Source organism: Tyto alba, unplaced genomic scaffold (genome assembly GCF_018691265.1).
Source record: "Tyto alba isolate M040663 unplaced genomic scaffold, T.alba_DEE_v4.0 Super-Scaffold_18, whole genome shotgun sequence".
Classification (NCBI taxonomy): domain Eukaryota; kingdom Metazoa; phylum Chordata; class Aves; order Strigiformes; family Tytonidae; genus Tyto; species Tyto alba.
Window position 1 is genome coordinate 7,490,465 of NW_024881280.1, and position 24,788 is coordinate 7,515,252.

Sequence of the window (24,788 nt, forward strand, 5' to 3'; positions counted from 1 at the left end):
ATGGCTCAGAGCTGAAGAACAACTATCATAGCACAAGCTTATTCCACGTGTGTTAAAACACATGCTGAATTGCAGTTGGTAAGCATTGCAGTAAACTGGCCTTCAAAAGGCTGGATTTTGCACTTGATAATGCCAGCAATGTACAATGTGATCCTAAGCAAACTCTCCTGTTGCCCTTTGACCGTCTTGTATATTTATAATGTTAAATCTTTGTAACAGAGGTTTTCTTTTGACAGAGGCATCAAAATTGCCTTGCATAATGGTGCCCTATACTTGGAGGAACACTCTAGAAGTTCCTATAATATTAGATAATGATAGACAAATTATAATACTAGGAGGCACAGAAAACACAGGTTTACAGACAGACGCCCCTAACATCACCTGTACATTTCCTACAATTACTAAAACAGAGGAAAAAAAAAAAAAGTTGTCCTTACCTGGCTAAATGTCCCTGATTCATGAGGTTTGCTATTTCCGCTGGAGAGACATCAGTAAACCGGAGGAAAGAAAAACAGCTTTCTTCATTGATGCCTACATCAAAGAAATACTGAAGTTAGGCCAACACATTTCACAGACACTCATAGCTGAAAACTTACTTCATCAATTCCAGATACACATGATCTGACACACGACAAATCTGGTGAATAAACAGGAGATCCTAATTTAACCTAGATCCTTTAGAAATACTGGAAATCTAATCTGACATTGCTTTTGCCTGACTCCAAGTTCCAGTTAGTTTTCCTGTCTGGGCAAGAGAAAGGCATTTACCAAGACAAAGACGTTCTAGGCCAGAAAACCATGCAGCCAGTAAGGACATTGATTTAACTTACTAAAAATCAATAGGCAGCATGCGTGTTTGTGAATCTAGACACATTATCTGCCAGACAGCTGACCAGAACACACATACCTCATGCCCAACATGCTCCCTCTCACCCGCCAGTGAGTCGAACGGGTTGGAAGGAGATGTAGGAATTGGTAGGGGAATGTGAGTATGGGGATAAAGACGCAGTGGATATGGTGAGGAAGATGGATACACTGCAGTGAAGGGTGGCAAGCAGAAGAGATATGTTTCGGTGCTAATGAAGAAAGCTTTTCAGACCCACCCATGTGCACTGCAAATCCCCAATACCGTTCATAACTTTTTAATTTTTAACTTTTACACAAAAACTATATGCCCCAAATTATTTTCCCTTTATGGTATGCCAAAAAGGGTCTCCAATAAAAAGGCTATTACAAACAACAAAACAAACAGAAACCAGAAAAATCAATGAGACATACAGAAGTCAGAGCATTACAGACAAGTGCAGACTCCTGTAGCTCTATTTGTTTTTTCTTACTTGAGAAGGGTTTTGCACAGCTGAACAGGTCCACGCTAACAGAATTCAATATAGTAATGCAGCCAGTATCTATCTTGCTTTTTTCTCCCAAAGTTTTTCCCACCCCAGCAGCTGAGCAATCTCATTTGCTCCTTTTAGCTAAAAAGAAATTCAATCATCTATAATAAACTGTATTTGTCAATATAGGCAGCTTATGTGGGTTTTTTGCTCATTGATTAGATACTGGGTCACTTGCATCTCATCTACTTTTTATATGAAAAAGAAATTAGCAGTTTAACATACAATACAGAATGCTCTGAAATTAATCCAAGATTTCTCTGAATTGAATCTGTGAAAAATCCACAATAGACTAAAAAGGCAGCACTGATCCCTTGGAGCAAGTTAAAACAAGACAGGAGGAGTGGAACAAGAGACTGCAGTAGGATTAAGCAGTAACTAAATAAGCTGTCTATAGATTATTCTTCTAGCTGCTTCCCTCCTTACCTCACTGAGTAAATGAAATATATGTACGACTACAAACGCTAACAAATTTCTAACAGGTTCTCAGAGGACTAACTGATCTGGGGTCTCAGTCCTTCCCCCTGAATAAGACATATTATACAACATCATACACAAGTGTGCAACCCAACTTGCTTCCCAGGACTGTAAACCTACCCTTCCTATGGAAGAGAGACTGCTGGATGTGGTCTGGTGCAAATGGCGAAAGTAAAACCCGTAACCACCTGAAAATGAAAGCAACAAAACCAACCAAACTCACTAAGTGTTAACACATACAATTTTCAATCACACAATCAACAGAAAATGCAGAGTTGCCACCCAGTTCTTTGCTGCAAGTATTTCAGCACTCTGGATATCTGGAATTGCACGGCAGTAAGAGAAAAGCATCATCAGTCCACATGCACTACTATTGTCAATTTGACACTGAGACACACCATTGTTCTGGAATTGCATTTGACGCTGTAGAACAGTTAAGTCTTATCTTTGAACGTGGCTTTTTCACCTCTGCCCTGAGCATTTCTCATAACTGGATGCAAACAAAACTAATCAAGAATTGCTACAGTCGGAGAAAACAGCAAACTGCACTTGGGCAGCTTCTATTCATTTAAGGTAAACATTAAAAGCTGTAAAGGCAGTTGTAGATGCTCACGATATATCATGTCACAAGAGATACTGATAGCTTCCTTAAACAAGAAAACTCACTGAAGGGAAACCAGGGGGTTTTTCTTTAAGAATTCTTTTAAAGCTTAATTCTATTACACATCATCAGCAACAACTCTAAACTCCTTTTCCTGACTTTCTCATTCAATCAAAGGGATATCTGATGATCAAGATTCCACCAAGAAAGAGCATCAGATATCAGATCCTTAACAGCTGAATGAATGAAAGAAAACTAGGAATGCATCGCTTGGCCAATGTCATTTAAGCACATCAGGTAAGGGAGTTAATTAGCACTTAGAAAGCTAAAATAAGTCTAAGTAATAACACTATATATGCTAAGCTGGAGGAAGTGGAGTAGGCTTGCCTGTCCCGTGAGTGGTTAAAGACCCTGATCTGTCCATGACGGTAGATGAACTTTGAAATCTGGTATGGCTTTAGGGAGATGTGAAATGGAGACCAAGTTTCTTGTCGCTCAAACAGCTCTGGGTGATTGCACACCTGTAAGAAAGAGAGCATGTCAAACACTGGGAAGAATTAATTTAGTCTGATGCAGCACTTATGTCCCAAATCAACTATGACTATTGATCACTAAAGCTTTAATATTGATTATTATGTCACAGCTATTTTAGTGTATCTGCTCAAATTTGAATACTGTATCTTTTCCTATTCACATAACAGCTACTGCCTCTTCTTCCCAAGTGAATTATTTCCTTCAGCAATCAGTTTGTAACTAAACCAGTTAGCAGATGCATGCACCATTTGCCTACAGCTCTTATACCCCCACATCATGCTACACTGCATCAGAAACACAACTGAGTTGCATGCAAATTTGCTTGCCTATGCCAGAATTTTTTTTATATGGTGTTTTCTAGAAGTCATATTTTAGTTCTGTGCTAATAAATGATTATACTTTCTTAAAATTATTACTTAAAATAGCCTTACCTTCCTGAATTGCATGACTAGATTCATGAGACTACTAGTAGTAGTCTGTGCTTGCTGAGTAGTGCCCATTGAGGACTGCAGTAAGTCATCAATAGAGATTTTGTTTTTCAGAGCTTGGTACAACAGCTTCTGTCGACTTGTCTGCTGGCAGTACATAAGAATTTCAATCTGCAAAACAGTAAAGAAGATTCAGCCTTTTCTATTTCTGAAATGGAGGATGACCACATCAGTACACACAAAGCAGAGAGGAACATATCTTAAGGAAAACATAACTTTCTCAAAAAACACATGTACAGGCAGTTGCTTTCATATCTGTATTTCAGGATCCAGCCTGGGAAGGACTTAACCAATAGGTGTGTTCTGGAAGGCTTCGGTAATGATGTAAGAGACAGACCTTTAAAAGCATGTGAGCACAACTGACTAAACAGATTATTAAGAAGCTCTGAAAACATCATATTTGCAGCTGATCAGCTTAAAATCTGACCTCGATTCTCCTGTCCTACTGTTAAAATGCTACCCATTTAGAGCCAACTTAAGCAGGTGCCAGGAGCCCATGATAATGGCAGGTGCATCACGTAACAACTGCATCTGTGGGAAGTCCTAGTTTTGAAAATAGTAAGCACATCAGAACAAAGTATGTCTCTTAGCCAGTGGTCCCAATATCTGGGGACATGCTGACCGCAAGATCATCCAGTATTGCTAACATCCACATGAAATTAAGAGGCTAAGAAGAAAGAAGAGTATGATGTTGCCACTATGCATTTCTTGCTCTGTACAAGCAAGCAAGGTTCCTAAATCCATGCCACTTTGCAAAGGCAACTGTAGATGTTTATCACCCAGTCACTGCTGTATCAATCTCCTTCACTTCAATTAGTGATATTTCTGTCAACTTAATCAGGCTTAAAGATTTTTTTATTTCTAACTATTAAAATGTTTTCTCTAGAAGTTTATTAATTAGGGGTTGTTCAGTTACATTCACATCTAGTGAGATTGCTGGGACACGGTGCCAGAAACTGGAGGTCTGTGAAAGGTCTACAATCAAATTCCAGGTTTGCAGACTGACCAATGAGTTTGCAAAAACCAGAGTAGAGAACGGACGGAGCTATGACAATAAAGTTGAAATACTCATTTCAGATAAATACTTTTTCTCACCTTATCTGACAGCTCATTTTCCACATCCTTCTTGATTCTTCTCAACATGAAAGGCTTCAGGATCATGTGCAAGCGGGATAGCTGGTCTGAAATACAGGGAATGGGGAAGAAGGAACAATTATTGCACCAAAGATGAGAACTATATGGTATTTTATTACAAATTAAATCTCTTACTGCTCAGCCATTTCCCCCCATATAAGTTCTTACAGCACAGAGTTGTTATTTCTCTGTTAATTTTTCTTTTTTTAAATGGGTGATGAGCTACACTGTTTAACTTCTATATCTAAAGGTTTGCTTCAAAGAATGAACTTCTAAAGCATTTTATGTGTTCTGTGTTCCCCTGGACTCAACAATATGCGCTTAAATTTATCACTGTTAGTGAAGAAGAAAGTTTCAGATGAGATATTGCTAATTCATGAAGAGAGATCATTACAGTTTTAAGTCCTGCCCCTGCCCCCCCATTTATACCATCACAAGAACAGGACATACTGAATTGACAGACAACTGCACTCCTTACAATAACCTGTAAAAACAAAGTTCTGGATGAGAACTCCTAAAGCCTTTACTTTTGTGAAAAGTTTAAACTGTGCTGTGTTCTACTCCAGTTACAAATCAGCTATTCTACCTAACTAGATCTATCTACATAACTATCCCCTAAAATTTACTGTGAAGATTTACTTTTTAAAAAAATAATTTTAATGCAATTTTCCTGAAGCTCAAAAGGTGTTTAGGGATTTGTGTCATAATTTTTTGTCTAGAGCTTGCAACACACTCAGGAGATCTCCAAGATGATGTGCTCTGTAGAAATTTAGAAATACTTAAAATATGTGTTCTTCTGTGTTTGGGAAGGAGGAGGACTGGAGATAAGTAGCAAATCAACATTTTAACTTTTTTTTCCTATTCATTATACATGTTATGTAACAGTCAGAAACACAAGCTTTGACATAAAGGATGGACAACGAACAGTAACATTTCAAACCCATTAGGCACCCTCTGCTTTAGATGACATTTCTCATGCAAAAATGAGACAAAACTTATCCATTAGCAGTTGGAAAAGGCAACAGATTTTTAATATAAAAAATACTGCAATTACACACTGCACTCACTCTCATCAATGGCAGATTTGTTCTCTGCATGGCTCTCGATGTCCTTAGAAAACCACTCATTGAACTCTTCGTGGGAATCAAACAGTGTTGGCATAATAAAATGCAGCAGGGCCCACAGCTAAATGGAGAGAAGAAAACAGTAGATAAAGCAAAAGTCACCCTACTGTTGACAAGGTATTTGGAGATCCCAAACCCTTGCAGCTCTTTATAGGCACAATCATTTTACTAGATCATGAAACATGGCAAAATTAAACAAAACCCAGCTGCATCCTCTTCCTCCCCAACACCACCCCTCCCACCCTGAAAGAATGACCAATATATCAACTTAATAAAATACCATTAGAAAGCAGTAAGAAACACAGCACTATGATTACAGCCAACAGAAGGAAAACACAAAAATTAGATTTCATCCTGTAATCTAGGTATTACTAATCATTAGGTAGCTTCAGTTTTACTTTTACTTGACTGTGTGGCACATTTCCCAATTTTCACCTCCTAGAGCTGATCCCGTGTTTTCTACAAGCATGATCCCACAACCACACAAATGCAACATTTCACTGTTCACATATATTTAGTATATATTCTTGTTATAAAGAAACATCCACTCTTGTGAGCTCCTGAATACCTCAGCCATCGTGTTCTGGATTGGGGTCCCAGTCAACAACAATCTGTTTCGACACTGGAACTGTAGTAGGATCTTCCAACGAACACTGATAAATAAAATTAAGAAAAATCATTAAAAATGCTTTTTGTAGAAGGATATGAAACAAAGAATTTTAAGACCAATTGCTTCCAAGTGACCTTCCCAAATGATTTTTGGAGGTCACTGGGTAAAACTATCACAGCTGCTCCCCAGTCTTTCAAAAGACAATTACAGGAAGAAGTAGCCTTTTACAAATTACAAAGAAACGTGCATAAATTATTTTATTTTTCTAAGTATCTCTATTAATTTTTAATACAAATGCTTGGATACTAATAAAATCTTGTGGTCAGAATAATTAACTTCCCAAAAGAAAATTATGTACCAGAATGACACATATTTTTCAGACTTTACAACACTAAGTGTATGAGCTACTGTAGCAGGAGTGCTGAGCTATACATTACAATCCTCTTAGAGGAGCAGTTTCCAAAGAATGCTGAAGAGACAGACTTCAGTCAGAATTAGTCTGCATCTAAAGCTGTCTTCAATTTACTGTATACAGTGGCAACCTGGACAAAGGTTATGGGAAAGCAATTACAGAAGTAAAGACGAACAAATCCATTTCTTGAAAACAAGCAGAAAGCTTTCTGGCACAGTCTCTGATGAAAAAGACTGAGCTTTATTGCAACCAAGAGTATTCACAAGGTTCTGACCTTCATTTGTGTCTGGAAGTGCCACTGAAAAAGGAATCAAAACAATTCATTTAATGAAGCCAATATAAGCAACATATGCTAAAGACTACAGACTGTTTACTAGGCAGAATTCTGTGTGGAGTCAGGACAGAAGGTGAACAGCATTTCTGGCTGCTTTGATTAACTGTCCTGCACTCCATGAATGTTTCTGCTCCACAGTTCCTTTTTAATTACATTTTACACATTTGGAGAAGGAAAATCTAAATGCAAAAAACTAGTCGATCAATCCAGTGTCAGAGATTTATACACATACTTAACTAGGTTAGACACTAGGGTCTTATGTGTGTCGATTTTAACATCTATCAATTTATGTAATCCTGATTCTTGATATACCTTCATGAAGTTGACAGAGAGGGAAGATTTTCTTTCCAGTTAATTTATTACCTGGAGCTACTCTTGAGTGCTTGTGCTTCATCCAGTACCATATATTGCCACTTCACTCGCTGGAAATACTTCACATCCTGTACTACTAGCTGGTAACTGGTAATCACCACGTGGAAAGGAGCATCCTGAGTATACAATGTCTTCTATAACCACAGAATAAGAAACAAATGTCCACATAATGTAAGTATATTGTGAAGAGTTCACTTGTGTATACCGTAATTTCAGACTTCTGTTTCATAATCTTTTCTCATTATTACTGCATTTTTTCTCAGCTGACTTTTAAAACTAATTACAGCATAGTTATTCAACTGGTGGATCTGGACTTCAGCCCATTAGTCTGAACAATTTCTGATGCTTCTTAATGTGCCAGACAAGACCCAGGCACTGAACCCCGCAAAATGCTGTTGTTAAATCAGGACCAATCTGACAGGCCTGCAGGGATGCTAGACTTGGGCATCCTGAGTTAGGTTATTCAAACAGAATAAACAATCCTTGACACTGAAACTTCCTGCTTTATTTACAGAGCTCTAGTTTCTTCACCTGAACTCCACACTGCCCTGAATTGCCCTGTACCGTATTGCTCTCCAGCACAAGAGAGGCCTTCTACCTCATTATCTTAATGAAAATGCTACTATATGGATGAAGAAACAGAACTCTGTGTCCACCCGTTGTTTTATCTTGGTGGCTTGTAGCAATGGTTTCTGATTTACTCTGCAGAAATAACAAAAGGCGGTCAAAGCACAGAGGCATGCTAGTATTACCTGACTCCAGAACTTCCTGATCACCTTTCTATCGTGGGGATTTCCCCAGTAAGGTAGGACCTGGAACAGTACAAAAGCAGAAAGACATTATTTTAAAATAAAGACATACCTGCTCTAGAATTTTTTACTTTGTATTCTACAAAATAAGAAAGACAGACCTCTTTCTCCAAAACAATGAAAAGAGAAATTATCTTTCTTAACACAGAGAAAAATCAGAAAGCACTTAAAAATACTTAGAACCAGAGCACTCCAGGCAAATGTATAAAACAACTTAAGCTTAGTACTAAGACCAGCTATGCTGAGAATCTCAAAATTGCCCAGTAGCATTACACCTTCTGGTCAGGTTTTTCTAAACATTAAAATTGGAAATTAAAGTTAAAAATGATACTTTGCTTACGGCAGAAAGAGGTCTGCCCTCAACTGCTACAGTTAACCCTACAGGACTAGTGGGCTCATTCTTCTGTTTAACATTCCCCACTGTCCCATTGGTTTTGTATTTCAGAACTGTCCCCAGAAATCTGAGATGAAGTTAAAACATCTAGTTGATCTGGACATATTTTATATAAGAATTCTAAGAAATAAGCACTACTGCCAGAGAAATCTGTTAATCTGTTTATGGCTCAGAATTTCACGGGTCCCATTGCTCAGAACAGATTCTTTGCCCTGCACTGAAACCAGAGTTCCTGGTTAATTATACTGTACTGCCATCTTCTGTCTGATGGAAGGACTACACCCAACTAAGACAAAGTGAGAAATGCCAATTTCGGAGATTGTGAAAGGTCTTAAACATCCCCATCCTTCAACTGACAAGCTCCAAATTTCAAAGTGCCTTTAGTCGAATATTCTTCCAACTGTTCTGAAATAAGGAAAAAACAGACTAATAAAAAAAATTATTTGCCTTTCAGTTTACATATTCTGCCATGGACCTGAAGAAATTAATTCACTGTGGTTTACTACAAGCATGATTGACTACACATTTTGGTATGATTACAAGCACAAACAAAACCGGTTGAAACAGATTGCTTGAAGTTGTAAACATTTGACAATCTTAAGTTCAGAAAACTTATTTTTAAAACATGTTCTGTTCCATGGATGAGGTAAACATTACTATGCAATAAACCCAAAGAAAAGCTATATGATGACAGACACAGTTTGGGGCTTTTTTAAATCAAAAAAGGGAAAATTATCTTTTCACAAGCATCCTGACCACATTTTTAAAACTTTTTCTGTATTTTATTCACGGGAAGGAGAAAACATAAACAGCTGCTCGCCTTTTCTATACAATGAACTGATTAAAGGAAATGAGAGAGAGTAGGTAAAATGGCCAACTTCTCCAGTGTTTTCTACTCCAGGGTTTTTAATCAGGGCCCCTATTATTCTGGGCTATGCAAATACATAAATGTATTATTTTTAGGGTTTTTTAAAGTAACTCCTCCCTAGCTTAAGTATTTCTATTTCTTCATCAGTTTCTTTGAAGTCTCAGTAGTCCCAATTTATCCCAAAATATATTCCAAAACATATAGATGTCCCAGTTTATCCCAAAATACTCAAATCATCCAGTATTGAACTGTGTTCTAGCACTTCTCATACAGATACCTCAAACTATACACCACCATAACTAACACACGGGCTCATCAGGGATCTGCAGAGCAAGCTATGTGGTAAAAGGTAAGTCCTTTAATACTGCTGTACTCCAGATCAATAGATCAAATACTACTTCCAGTAATACTTTCAAGTCTTTTCTTCTACCTTATTAAGTAGCCAAGACATTCAAACAATTAGCTTGGATGTTACTGGTATACTGGTTACTTATAACTAGGTGTCTTGTACTGTTCTCAGTAAAAAAGAAAATCAGATGCTTAAACAAAAATGATCCATATTTCTCATACCAAAGGTTACTATGTTAACAACTCAACTATTTAAATTATAATCTATTCAGCTTTGCAGATGTTACCACAAGTGTCTGACACTTTTGTCTATCTCTAATTCTAAAATTTCAGCAGTACATGCTCTTTTCAAATCTTCCTTTGCAACACTCCAATGTTTTCCACTGGGGAATAGGTTGGCAGCTTGTTTTTCAGTAACTGATTGTTCCTTGCTTTCTACCTTACTATGCTTTCACATTCACAGTATACCTGAAGAACTCAACTTATGTTCTTCTGATTTTTTTGTTCTTATCTAATTGTGCCTCACATCTCTCCTTTTTCTTGATTACTGGCTGTACGTCTACAGTTCTTCTAATTTTCTGTAATAACAACTGCATTCCCTCTAATCTGTTTAGAGTTCAGTTTTGTTCACATACAATCTTTATCCTACTCAAATTGATGTGAATGACTGAAAACACTGCTCTAACCCTAAAGATAGTACATAAAATTGAAATATTATTCTCTAATCTGCTGCCAGGCCCACACATCAGAACTGAACATCCACTCCCTGCACCGCTTCAATTCCTCACTGAGGAGGTGCCTTTAAGCTGATGCAAAATGAAAATCATGTGCTTCAAGTAAGATCATTTTTTAAGACCTAGATAATTAAATGCTCCAGAAAAAACAGGATGATGGGGGGGAAAAAAAAAAGGCAGAATCAGATCCATTACAGAGTTTCAAATTCCAAGATAATTAGGCACCCAAATGTGGCAAAGAACTCAAGAGAACAAAACAGCCTGCTTTTGAGAAAACAGAACTTTCTTGCGCATGCTTATTACCTTAAATTTAGGTACAAATCTGGCGAACTCCTGATGCCAGTTGTTAAGAGTAGAGGCAGGTGAAATTATTAAAAAAGGTCCCCAGATGTTCTCTCTCTAGAATACAGAAATTAAAAATAAAGATTAACGACACCCACAAATTAATTGAGAGGAAAGGATACAGAGACAGTTTGATACAGCTTTACAACTACTAAATGACAGTGGCTACATAAGAGACTGAACTATATCCAACATAGCAAAACATCCTGCACAGCAGGGTGATACAGAATCAAACAGAGCAGATCTAATGTTTAACTAAGACTTAATTTTGTAACAGCAAAGTCACTTCCAGAACAATCTCCTTTGTTTCTGGAAGTTGCCAACTTCACATTACTAACAGCCCCTGTCATTCTGGGGAGGAAGAGAACTTCAGGTGGCATTAGAAAGCTTTGCTCCATCACATCACATCAGAATGCCCTCTGGTGAATAACAAAGCTGACCCATTAGTGTATTAGTAGTTACAAGCTGGCCTGCACAAAGGAGAGCCAGAAAAAGTAAAAGCTCTGGGCAGGCTTCTAAAAATCTCAGGTTTCAGTACTACAGGGAGACGAGCCTATCTGTTATCCCTTCCATACAGAGGAGCTCAAGGGCCTTCAGCTCTGCACACCCTTCCAGTATTGTGGCCAATAGTGCCAGTGGACTGTTATCAAAAGGAACATAAACAAATGCACATAATTGTCATTTGGACACTACTGCAGCTAATTCTGCTTTCAGTATCACTTGGTTGATATCTCCTATTTAAGGCAAGTGACTGGGTGCCAGTCAAGACTTTTTTTTCCTTCAAGAAAGATACCAATTTCTGCATGAAGTAGTAAGCTCCTGTTGCTTTTTCTGTTTTGTTTGTCTGCCTTGGCACAGAAGAATCACTACGCTTCCTTAGAATACCCTACTGAAATATGAAAATCCATGCTGATTGCCATGAAGCTCAAAATTTGGGCTTCATTTCTACAAGTCGCTCGGATTTGTAAAACTCAGTGAACCAGGAAGTGTACAACTTGTGCTCTCATCAGGCTTTTACATTCAGTGTAAGTGAAAAGTTGATTCTCTGTAAACAAATTAAAATTCTATTTTTATTTACATATATTTATATATACAAACACCCCCCCCACATCCATTTCAAAGGCTCCACTTTAAAACAAAGGTTAAAATGCCTTTTAAGACATTTAAGCTTTATAATCTAGACTTCATTTCCAACATGTGAAAAATATGCATCTTCTATCAAGCATACTGACCAGGAAAAGCTCAACCTACCTCAGCCAGATGTGCAAGGAGAGCAATACTTTGTACAGTTTTACCCAGACCCATTTCGTCTGCCAGGATTCCATTGATGCCCTGCAAAAGATCCATAAGTGAACACCTTCACATTACTACTTTTTAATCCATGCAGGACTAGCAGAACAGCTGCCACTGAATTTAGGAGGAGCAGTCCCACTAACAACTCTGAAACACCTTACTGTCTCTTACATCTTCTACTAAGAGATAATTTATCTCAACTACACTTTCATTTCTCAGTCTGATTTTTCCTCCCTCAGCCTGTCTGCATTCCGTGATCACACTGCAAACTGGGTACACACACAAGGACAAGGCTGCCTGCAGTTTACCAGTTGACACAAGACTGAAACAGGATGCAGTTCCAAGCAGCAAAATTCTCCTCAGGGTATAATCCAAGTGATAAACAGCTATATAAACATCCACAAAGAACCTCAAACTTAATGCCCCGAAGTTATTATTTCCTAAATAATCAAGAATACTGATATGTGGCTTACATAATACTTTCCTTTCTTCTAAAGGCATTACAGACTGAGCATATATGTGGCCCGTTTTTAAAACCAGTTATTCTGGTTTTTAACCAAGTTTACTCTAGTGACTTAAGTAATCCTAGAAGTTTTAAAATTTTGCAAGATGTACTCAGATACCTGCTCATATAGGTTGGCCAGCCAATTCATGCCTTTCAGTTGGTAACCTTTCAGTTTTCCATTGAAAATGGTAGGCTGTGGAATATCTTCTCCTGCTCTGATAGACGGGTTTGCTAAACTGTAGCTCTCTCCAAAGCCAGTACCGGATTTGTTAGCAGCCCGTAAAGCAGCTGCCCGACTCTCTTTTGCATCTTCATCAAATGATCTGGTCTAAAAAGGAAAAGGAAAGTATGCATAAAATGAACTTAGTAATTTATCAAGAAACTGTATAATAAAAGGCTTGACATTTCACATTAATACATAGGATGTCTGCCAGAAACTAAGAGAAAACAAGACTGTTCCTATAGCACAGGTCTTTATATTCTGTTTTTCTACCCGTCTAACACAGAAAGTGGCAGTGGAATTAAATTCAAATCTGGTACCCAGGATTAAACAAAGCTACTTGACTCGGCTGCTATGAAAGATCTTGGTTCTGTGGCCTCTAAAATTACTCTGTTATCTCTTCTACTTCATGGATCCAAAAAATACGTACCCTGGCCTGATGAATCTGGTAAGCATCCTCAGCATTCTTCAGAGCTTGGGCCTTGTAATAGTTACTATCTGAAAACAACATCTCCACGTTAGAGCTCTGCAGCAGTAACCAAATTAACACACAGATAAATTCCAGTAATTATAGGAGTGCTTCTTACACAGAAGGATTTTGTACTTGAAATTGTAAATTTGCACAACATGAGGAGTACAGTAAATTTCAAGAATTTGCACAGGAGGGATTACAGATGAACCGCTTACCATAATCTTCTTGGGTGATGTTGACTACCACTCCTCCACCAATATCAATCTGCCTTTGGGTAGAGCTGTCTTCCAGTTTGCGTAGGATTTCCTCCTGTATTCCATCATGTCCAATATCTCGTTTGCGACTCATAAAATGGGCATATAATTCAGTTTGTGTGATCAGGAAGTTAAGTTTTCGCTGCTGTCTCTTAGCCTAAGAGAAAAGCATTTACAAAAAACAAATGAAAGGGAAAATAAACAGGACAAAAGTTTAATGTTTAAAATATCATTGAAGAAAAAAATTTTAATTTAATAATATATCAACAACTAATTTATCTAGATTATGTTATGCACCATCACTGATAACAAAATATTAGAATACTAGTTGCACATAAGAATACTGATCACCACCATAAACACCTGTATTAAAATATAAAATTGTTGTAAATGAAAAGTTCTTTTAAATTCAGTAATCATGGCAAAGAACACCGTAATCTAGTAAAAGAAAGTTTAGAAGTTTTGCTTTCATTGAAAAATTAAATTAAAAGATTGACAAAAATAACCAGGATTTTAGTGGTCTACAGCAAAAGAACTCAACAGTTAAAAAAAAAGCTCTCATGACAGCCTAACTCCAACATTATGTTATTTTCTAGTAAAGAGAATTACGGTATAACACATGAAATACATCACTAGGTAATACAGTTGAGATATTAGCATTGTTTGGCATTTAGCAGGGCATTGCAGGAACTCTGTTCATTCTTAGGTTCTGGTTAAAACATGCTATTGTTAGAAGCTGTCTATTAATCTAAATCAGCTGAAACCTTCACAAAATGCTCATGAGTTTACAAGAATCACAGAATCAGAACAGTTTGGATTGGAAGGGACCTTAAAGACCATCCAGTCCCACCCCCCCCTGCCCCGGGCAGGGCCCCCTTCCCCCAGCCCAGGGGGCTCCCAGCCCCGTCCAACCTGGCCTGGAACCCTTCCAGGGAGGGGGCAGCCACAGCTGCTCTGGGCACCCTGGGCCAGCGCCTCACCCCCCACACAGGGAAGAATTTCTGCCTTAGATCTCATCTAAATCCCCCCTCTTTCAGTTTAAACCTGTTACCCCTCATCCCATCCCTATAATCCCCTATCCAGAGTCCCTCCCCCCCTCTCCTGCCCCTCCTTTAAGCCCTGGGAGGCCGCTCGAAGGGCTCCCCGGAGCCTTCTCTTCTCCAGGCTGAACCCCCCCAACTCTCTCAGCCCGGCCTCCCAGGGGAGCTGCTCCAGCCCCCCCAGCATCTCCGTGGCCTCCTCTGGCCCCGCTCGAGCAGCTCCGTGTCCTTCTGCTGTTGGGGGCCCCCGAGCTGGCCCCAGCACTGCAGGGGGGTCTCCCCAGAGCGGAGCAGAGGGGGAGAATCCCCTCCCTGGCCCTGCTGCCCCCCCTGCTCTGGCTGCAGCCCAGGGCACGGGTGGGTTCTGGGCTGTGAGCGCACATTGCTGGCTCACAGGCACTTTTCCATCCACTAATACCCCCAAGTTCTCCTCAGGGCTGCTCTCAATCCACTCCTCGCCCAGACTGTGTTTGTGCTTGGGATTGCCCTGAGCAGGACCTTGCACTTGGCCTTGCTGAACTTCATGAGGTTTGCATGCATCCACCCATGAGAATTAGAGGCACAGAATAAATAAGAGCATAATTTAAGCATAAAACTAAACATAAGGTATTCTAAAGATTCAGGCTTAGCTCATCACCGCACATGTAAGGTAACAACCATAAATCCCCTATAGACCTCTGACAAGGAAGCTTTTTCTTAAATTCAACCCTTATTACTCTGTAAAGGAGTCCATGAAGCTGTCACCTGGCCAACAAAAAAAGCAATCACAGAAAAATTCTGTGCTCCATACATAAATTACAACATCAGTTTACAGCAGGGGAAAAAAGGAGGGGGGTTAAAAAAAAAGTAAATAATTCCATGTGAATGAAAAGGTGGCTTGCCTTCTGTACCCAGAATGATGTACAAACCATCACTAAAGGTTGGTCCTTACCAACACTGTGTTATGTATGTCTGTGAGACGTGCTGCTTCTCTAATCCCTTCCTCCACTTCACTTACTTGTAAAGGATTTATGCAGTTTGAAGGCTTTTTTAATCACCTCTAGCTAACATTAGAAGAATTATGTAAAGAATTTTAAGATAGCAGAAGGAATACATGGATTATTGCTGAAACAGAAGAAATGACTGAATTTCATGGCCTGGATTTAGAAACTCAAATTATCTGGTCACTTCTGTGTCTCTTCAAGAGATTAACTGTCAGCAAGCTGTGTTTTTGCTGTACCTCTCTCATCTCTTCATCCAGCTTGCGTTGCTCCAGAGCCTCTTTCTCAGCTCGTTTGCGATGTTCTTTTTCTACCTTTTCATACTTTTTCCAATAGAGAAGCATCTCCTTGGTAAGACGACGTGCCCGTGGTAGAGTTTCCTTACAATTTTTCTGGGCCTGGATAGCAGCTCGACGTACCTCCCTCATGCACTGATGGGCAAGCTAGAGAGAAATAAGGTTTTGGAAACAATGGTAAAATGGGCAGATTTTAAAGAAAGCCAGCAATAAACACCACCAAACTTAATTATAACCAAGTCTGATCCTTCACAAGAAGAAAAACTTTACTCAGCAGTAATGCTTCTGAAATGGCGTAAGGGAATGAGAACTTCCAGAAACCTCCTGAGATGGTGAAGACAAAACCTGATGACAGTTTCAGCATGGTATGGTAATTTAAAGGATTGCCCTGGTGGGTAGGGCCTTGAAAGGGACTCAGCAGATCAGAGTTCAAGGTCTGCCTGCAACTCTGACTCACCTATTCTAGACGTTTTTCTGTGGTTCTTTTCTCACTGTTTTAATAAGGCTGCTGCAATAGCAGTATTGGTGGAACACAATCCCATTCACCTTAATACACCGAAAAGCAGAGGGGGGTATCCTACAGTTTTTCTACCATCTCATGAAGAAACATAATACAACATAGCTTTTTGTTCTAGTATAAATAAATTAATGCCATTGTCATAATGGTCAAAATTGCTGGGTTTGGTATTTGTGACAGGGTTTTTTTCTGCCACTAAAATTTGCACATCAACAATTGTAACACACAGATTTCAAGTGATCAAACAAAAACAAAGGAAAAAAAGTGGAATTTCAAAACCTCTAGGTCTGTTGCATCACTCACTTGCTAAAATGCAATTTCTGATACCTACAAATACAATAATCCCAAGCTATTTGCCCAGACATCACAAAGAAGTCCAGTCTCTACTAACTAAGGAGGACCATAGGAAAGAACCTAACCACAGCAAAGTTTCTTAAATATATACATGCAGGTCCCGTTTTCTGCATCCTTTACACAGAAAATGCTCCCTTTCTTCATAATGTATATACAGAATGGAAAATTTCCTACATCGTCTTGTCTCTGATGATTCTCAGCGATATACCTGGTTACCTTTTCATTAGCCATATAAATGAACCAGACACTTGAACATAACACCTGAAAAATGCTCAGAAAGCCACTACCAAGTGTTCCTAAAGTAAAGCCTTCTAGGTAGAAACAATGACACTTCTGAGAGAAGACTCTGATGAGAAGATGAATTCCTTTTGCAATCACTTAAGCAGAAAATGGATCTATTTTTAATCTCAGCTCCTATATATATTTATGTAAATTAACACATTCAATATCCCAAAAGCCCCTTTGATCTAGACAAGAATGCTTAAACCAGAAAATTCTAGTTAGTGGCAGTTCAAAAGTCAAAGTGTACCAAAGTCATTAATTTATTGTATCAAAGATCAGTAAATGAAAAATATATAAACTAAATCTTATGAAAGCCAAAAAGATCCCGTGAAGGAAATTCAAGTTGCTTATCTCTTCCTTATGAAACATGTCAAAATGACACATCTAAAAAGTGAAAAGCCTCATACTAAGTGACAAATATGTGCTTTCTCCTATACTGCCCTGCTAGCACAGTCAGTATTCTAAGAAACAGAAGAAACATAAAGAGGTTACAGTGTACTTGTTACATCCAGTACACATAACAATATAAAGCTAAACAACACTCACCTTTTTGCTGTTGGTTAGGAAAAGGTTGCGGGCTGAGGCTTTTTGTTTGTATGCCTATAAAAGAATACCATCTTACAATTAGTTAAAAGGTTAACGGCTTCACAGTACTTTAAGAGATCACTATCCAGTCTTCAGCAGATACATGTGCCAACTTCATCCATACACACTATTGTATAATTGGTTACAGGTACTGCAAGTATTTTTTATTTTGAGTAAAACAACTTTTTAACCTTAATTAGTGAAGGCATACATAAATGTGTTCCAACTCCTGAAGGAAGCATGTAAAACACCTCCTTTTTCAAGATAATTTCTTTAATTACTACTATCACAAAGCATGGTAGTAGTAATTAAAGATGTTAACAATTAATGTAGATCCTGTGTTCCTTACGTGATCAAAACCAGTCTTTATCATACTGCACATGTCCTTTCCCTGGCTTATGAATTTATAAAGGATGACATAGTAGCCATCACTCATATTTGACTTCTTAGAATTCAAAGTCTGTTAACCATGCACTCAGCAGGTTGTAAGGTCCACTCTGGTCACAGCTCAGAATACTAGCGACAGAGAACCCAGCTGCCCATTTCAAATGTGCCTGAAGCTTGTTTTGTAAATGATACAAACACTTTTCCTTAGACTGTTTCTGAAATCAGTTTCAAAAAAACACACATGCTACAATGATTGAAACATTCCTTTCCTCAACTTTTCGTAAAACCTAGAGCTACAGGATAGTTCTACATAGCTATCCTGTAGAATAGAAGGAGTTTCTGGTAGAGTTTACCGTACTATTCATAGAAAAGGGTGGGATAGGCAAATGAAAGCAGTGGCAAAGCACTGCATGATCTACTTAGATATCATTGGCGATAAGAAATTCGAACTACACTTTGCTTACAGATTACAGAATATCAGTTTGGTCGTTAATGACCACCAGAAAAATCAGGTCTTACTTCACCCCATTTTTCGAAGTGTCAAATCCCCACTAAGTTAATTTTCTATTTAACTTCCTTGCTATCATCACTGATCTAGTGTCATTAGCCAAGCTCACCTTCGGCAACTCCTTTTTAACAATGCTAAGCCACACTTTCCGCCGACGTGCATTAAGTTGCTCAATAGTCAAATGCTTTTTCTTGGACCCAGGTGGTGGTGTATCATGAGAAAACTTGGCAAATACTTTGGTCTGGTGATGGTGGCGTCGTGGTGACTCCTCTGAAGAGAGTTCTTCATCCCGTCTCCTCTTTTTCTTTACTTTTTTCAACTTGCCTGTATGGCAACAGCAATCATAGAAGTCAATTTCTTTTTCTATTTTTGGCATACATTTAGTCAGGTATCTTTCTTGAGTAAACTATCCTAGTCAGTTTATGTGTGAAAACAACAAAAAAGCCAAACTTATCCATGTTTGCCAATTCTGGTACCATCCATTTATCACATTAGATATTTCCTCATTACTTTATAATGGGAAGATTTTCCTGTTTAGTTTTTCCACCCAGAAAACATGCCTTATGAATCAAAATGTCTGGGACCTGGTGCAGTGTTTTCTGCTTTGCGGTAAAATTCTACTTAAAAACATGTAAAGATAAGACATTTAAAGGTAACTGCATTAGCATTCAGTAAGGTAAGTCTCAAACTGAACTCAGCAGTTGAAAAAGACTGGCATGTTGTCATGTATTACAGATACCAGCTTTCAGAGGAAATTGATACTGGTATCAGATATTAAAAATATTCTTTGCGAGTATGCAAAATCATGGATGCTGCAAGATTAGTGGAGAAAATAAAATACACAGTTAAAGGAACTTGCAGAAAGATAGGAAGGAAGGAAGCCCAAAATAGCCCCCTTAAAACACAGCTCAAACTTAAGTACTTGCGCTAGAGAGAATTCACCTCACACTGACAGTTCATAGCCTTCTCTTCCTGCTTCCTTACAGATTTACAGCTGCTGCCAGCAAAATCAAGACAGGAAACTGTACACTTCCTGGCAAACATGCATCTGAGAAACTCCAGCTGAGAGGTAACAGAAGTAATTCTATTTTAACTCACATTAGACATCAGTTCTGAGTTCCCTCCGATTTCCAGAAAACATTCTCACTCCCTATCATTTCTTGTTCGCTAAAATGACATATTGAGGAATAACTGCAGCAGGTACTGGGTAAGTTCTTACATTTTTTCAAAGAACTACCATGTTTTCAAAAATCTCTGCATAAATGGACCATGACACACAACTGTATTTATGGATTCCAAAGCAATGAATAAAGCTACAAGGTACTTAACTGCATAACTCTTTCATTCTAGATTCAGAGGTCCACAAAGAAAAGCTAAAGCCATGAACTCTCAATTCACACTCCTTTTTTTCACCCCAGCTTTCGGAAGCCAGAAGATAAAAAGCACAGTATTTTCTGAAGAGTTTTTTCTTTGACAGAACTGAGTATTTCCATGAAAAACTCCAAAGTTCTGAACACTTATGCTTATTCAAATGAAATAATATAGGAAAGAAGTTTAACCACAACAGCCATTTAAAAACACGAGGTTAGTGACTTTACCTTTTAATTTTTTCTCTTCTTTAAACTTCTTTTTCTTGGGCCCTAGCAGGTGGCGCTGCTGTTCATAGTAGGGATCATGTGTAGACAGCAGTCCTGCACTGTAGTACTGATATTGCTGCAACTGAAGTGGACGTAAATGAGCACAGTAATGGAAAACAGATACAGCAGATAAGACAGACAGCAGGTAAACAAGTTCAGATCTTCATCATAAGAGATCGGAAAACATGCACTTCTCCATATCTAGCACTGTTATCAAGGATCATAGTGTCCAAAGTGAAACCACTGCTCCCAGAGGTGGCCTCCAAGTTCTACACAGGGGGCCAAGACCACCCAGTTAAGTAAGATGGGAAGAGGGAAGCTTACACTTTCAAAGCACACTGCTCTACCTTCCCCACAGGGGTGCTGCCCAGCAAGACAGCACTCTACAAGAGGTGGCCCAATTACAGACCTCCTATTCCTTTTGCTTGCATTCCCAAATTACGTATCTGTTCTAATGTATCATTCCAAATGATGTAAAAGAATGGGTTTAGATAAAAAGCATTTAAAAGATTTCCACTAGGACAAACAACTTGAACATTCAGGTTGTCAAGTAAAAATACAGCTGCCTCAGCATTTTTTCCCCCAAATTATCAAAAAAATCAGTATATTCCAAGCATTATTCAACTAAAATATTAAACAAATATATACAGATTATGTATAAGCAGGCAAATTTAAGACACTACAGGTCAGAAATTAACTATTTAAAACCTAAGCATACTATTAAGCTAATAAAAGATTTTTGAAAGGTAGAAATATCAGCATAAACAAGCTTTTTTGGACAGATGTGTTTCCCCCCCTCATAACTGCGTACTGCTGATCTGACAATACCCTGGTTATTTCCACTGGTTATCATTTCTTACTAGGCTGGAAATACATATTTGTGTAAAATCTAACAAAAGTTATGACCTGTGTAAAAATTTGGTGTATGAATACTTGTGTAGTTACATAATATTTCAAGAAGCTAACACAATCTTGGTTTAAAACTTAACAAATAAACAAAGGAAAGCAGTGGACAGAAGCAAAGACCAGGGTGGGAAAACATTTATTCACTCTTCTGGAAAAATTTCAGAAGAATATGAAGCAAGAAGACAAATTTTAATTTCAGACACATCCTCTGATAGTAGATTAGGATTATTTCCTAAATCTGAGACTACTTTTTGATGCAATTCAAAACCGTTGAAAATAATTTCTGCAAAAGCCCTTATGATTTGAAGAAATATATTATTAGAATCAAAATAAGCATAGAATTTGGCCTAATATTAAGAAAAATACAGAAATGTGACAGGCTATTTTCTTATAAGAAGAGAAAAAAGAGAATATGAGAAGAAAATCAAAATAAAAAAAGAAAGGTAAGAAAGAAAAAAAAAGAAAGTAAAGTAAATCCCCAAAGAATGACAGAAAAAAATAAGGAAGAAAACTAGGAACTCCCTTTCAAGAAAGTAAACATCACCTTACTACTTGTCACCTCAATGATGATGGCAAGTATATTGCCTTAGGTTTAAATATAGAATTTTAGTCTTGAACAGCAGCTGCTACTTGTCTTAGAATTTCACCCACAGCACCTCAGTTTTCATATATATTATCCAAATCTTGCATTCTAGCACTCTATAGTTGCTCTAGTGACTGGGACAGAGTGTTGTGGAAGCCATATATAACACATGTGCCACTACAAGCTACATAAATTATTGGACAGATTCTCAGCATTAGGCATCAGCAGATTTTTTTGTCTGTAATTAATTAAATAACCCTTGTCCGAAACTGGTATTTGGTAGACTAGAACAAACTAACACCACAGTATTTTCCAGTCCACAAAATACTATGTTTTTTGATAAAAATGTAAGAGCAGTTAAAATAACCCAGTTAAAGGAAAGAATAAAAATTAAGGAGATGTAAATATTCTGGATTTTTACCTCTTTGTCTTTGCTATATTTACTTTGATGCAGTTTCTTATATTTGTGTAATCGCAGCATATTGTGAAGTTCCTCCCTTGAAAGAGAAAATTCCTCTTCCTCCTCTCCATCCTCATCACTTGGTGAATCTGTGTCACTGGAGTCTTCACTCAGAAGGATACTCTAACAAGAATAAATGGAAACTAAATTAACAATCGCAAGTCCCTATACTGAATTCATGCAAAACACTCATGGGCCTTTACCTAATAAAGGGCTGTGAATCTGACCCAACAGCAACACCTAGCATTTACAAAGTGTCTTCCATCTGAAACGCTTCAAATGGAAAACAGTTTTCTGAGGTACAGTACTGTGTAGCACCGAATCCAAAAAACATTTTCTGATTTGGGGGCAGGTAGTTTTCTGTTACGTTTGGTGACAGTTAAGTCATATTAAAATCCACGTAATCTGTTTGTGGTCTCAGAAAAGCAGCAGTGAGAAAATCCAGGATACCAGCAGGAGCATTTTGTGATATACGGTTGCAGGTGCTTTCCTATCTCATTTCTATCACTTCCACCTGCATCAGTTGCAGTGGGTTTGGCTTGTGTCTGACCTCTTGGAAACCTGGTTTTGCTAACCGGAGAACAGTACAACGAAAATGCAAAGATGGCCTCAAGCCACCATTCCACTCTCTCCTTCCATCCTCATTTGGGCCTTGTACTGAATTCATCTTAGAAACAAATTTTCAGCTGAGTCGCAAATGTACATTTAGTATGTTTCATAACAGATCATTTCAATTTGGACAGCGTATTAAAATTACTTCAAGTTTCTGAATGTATACTCATTGTGAAATTTAACAGAAGTGCTGCTCCTCACCAAAACTGAAATGCCTTCTTGTCCATTTTGCTACACAAGAAAAAAAACTTCTACTTTGTTCTAGCCGAAGTCTAATATAATATTATCAACTATCACATACTCTTCTTTCCTTCTGTTTCCACAAGGAGAGAAGCCTCTGTAGAATATATTTTTTATCTTTAGTAAGTGTTTTTACTTAGTGTAAAAAAACCCAAACAAACAAACAAACAAAACATCCCCCCAGAACCCCATTTCTTTCTTCTTAGCAAGGGACATGAGCCCCAGTTACCTCCAAAAAAACAGTGAGTAAAACAGCAATCCAATACAGAACAAGACTAAGGAGAATTCATTTGAAGCCTTCTTTTCACCAACACAAAATATTACCACATCTCTATCACCTTATGCCTCTTTCAGTGTGAGATTTTGCATCGATTAAATTGCATCACATTATTTAGGGCAGCTCTTAAAATAACAGTCTAGCTTTCTGAGGTCTCCGTAGTATGCATAAAGTAAAATTAAATGGACTACTGAGATAACAAACTTACTGTAAATGTACTGTATTTGGAAATTGTATTGGTGATAATGTTCTGACCAGTGCTCAACTTATTTTCTTGTTGTTGTCCACTTGCTTAGGTGTTCCTACACCATGATCTACGTCAGACGACAAGCTGGAATCACTCACCACTGTCTACAGGGTGTTGACTGGAAGTCTACTCACAGATTTCATAGAAGCTGCATTTCTTTCCAATATTCTTACCTTCAGCCATTTTCTGCTTTTCTTCAGTTTGGAAAAGTTATACAAGCTCCCTTTTTCAGACTTTGGTTCTGTTTAGAGAAAAAAAAAATAATTCTTAAGAAATAATGTTTTTTCCTGCTTATCCCAAAGAAAGCAGAGATTCAACCCCGTGCATGCCTACCCGGCTGCAGTACTCCATTCAGGGAATGTGTGTTCAGCATCCCGGAATTCCCTGCTCCAGAAGACTCCCCAAGCAAAGTGTTTGGAGGCTCTTCCTTAACTTGCATCAGGGGATCCCCAGACTGAGGCAGCAAAGGATTGTCATCCAATCCATCTTCACTTTCATCGCTGCAAGAAGATACATAATACGGTGACAATGAAATTAAAATATTCAAAAGAGGCGATGCCCAGGCAACTTTCTTACATGTGGCCATATGTCTAAAGGTTTGAGAATTGACACAGCTCCAGATGTAATTTTACACACTAGAAATACAGCTGTTAATAATCCCCTGTTAGCCTCTCGGCAGATATCTGAAAAACATGAACTAAGCAAGAAACTAGTATCAAGTCAAACCAAAGCACTATATTGTCATCCTCAGCACTACTGTACATGTGAGAAATATAAATCTATACACCTTCTACTCCTTGTGTGGATCTTATTACATGCTTGTAAATGTACCTGTTACCTACTACCTATACCGTTATCAATTCTGTAACTCTGCAATTCCAAAACACTGATGAAACTGAACTTAAATTAGTTTGGGATGGAAATATACCCTGGTAACTCATTTCTCATTGCTACAGCTTACATACAAATTCTGCATCCGACAACAGTCTTTGCGTTCTCTGATGGCTACAGACCATTCCCTGTAAAATCAACTTAGTGTTTCTTCATCCTGCTTTTTGCAGACAAAGTTTTGGCCACTCAGCTACGAAAAAGAGCTTTAAAACATCATGCTAATTTGTGTGTGGGCTGGCACCACACACAAGAATTATCAGTGTGAGT

General features: G+C 38.2%; 1 protein-coding gene across 2 annotated transcripts in view; it reads right to left on the bottom strand.

Moving 5' to 3' along the window:
- Nucleotides 1-24,788, bottom strand: part of INO80 (INO80 complex ATPase subunit) — a 70,701-nt gene that overhangs the window by 37,154 nt on the left and 8,759 nt on the right. For both annotated transcript variants that reach the window (XM_042791022.1, XM_032990086.2), the window contains exons 3-23: nt 23,964-24,130; nt 23,804-23,871; nt 22,216-22,377; nt 20,267-20,387; nt 18,778-18,992; nt 17,735-17,788; nt 15,979-16,182; nt 13,681-13,876; nt 13,424-13,491; nt 12,892-13,101; nt 12,227-12,307; nt 10,937-11,032; nt 8,233-8,292; nt 7,472-7,614; nt 6,321-6,405; nt 5,696-5,813; nt 4,590-4,675; nt 3,438-3,605; nt 2,860-2,993; nt 1,992-2,059; nt 438-531 (exon numbers count right to left, since the gene is read on the bottom strand). In XM_042791022.1, the coding sequence (XP_042646956.1) occupies nt 438-531; nt 1,992-2,059; nt 2,860-2,993; nt 3,438-3,605; nt 4,590-4,675; nt 5,696-5,813; nt 6,321-6,405; nt 7,472-7,614; nt 8,233-8,292; nt 10,937-11,032; nt 12,227-12,307; nt 12,892-13,101; nt 13,424-13,491; nt 13,681-13,876; nt 15,979-16,182; nt 17,735-17,788; nt 18,778-18,992; nt 20,267-20,387; nt 22,216-22,377; nt 23,804-23,871; nt 23,964-24,130 (2,598 nt within the window). The remainder of the gene's footprint in view (nt 1-437; nt 532-1,991; nt 2,060-2,859; nt 2,994-3,437; nt 3,606-4,589; nt 4,676-5,695; nt 5,814-6,320; nt 6,406-7,471; nt 7,615-8,232; nt 8,293-10,936; nt 11,033-12,226; nt 12,308-12,891; nt 13,102-13,423; nt 13,492-13,680; nt 13,877-15,978; nt 16,183-17,734; nt 17,789-18,777; nt 18,993-20,266; nt 20,388-22,215; nt 22,378-23,803; nt 23,872-23,963; nt 24,131-24,788) is intronic.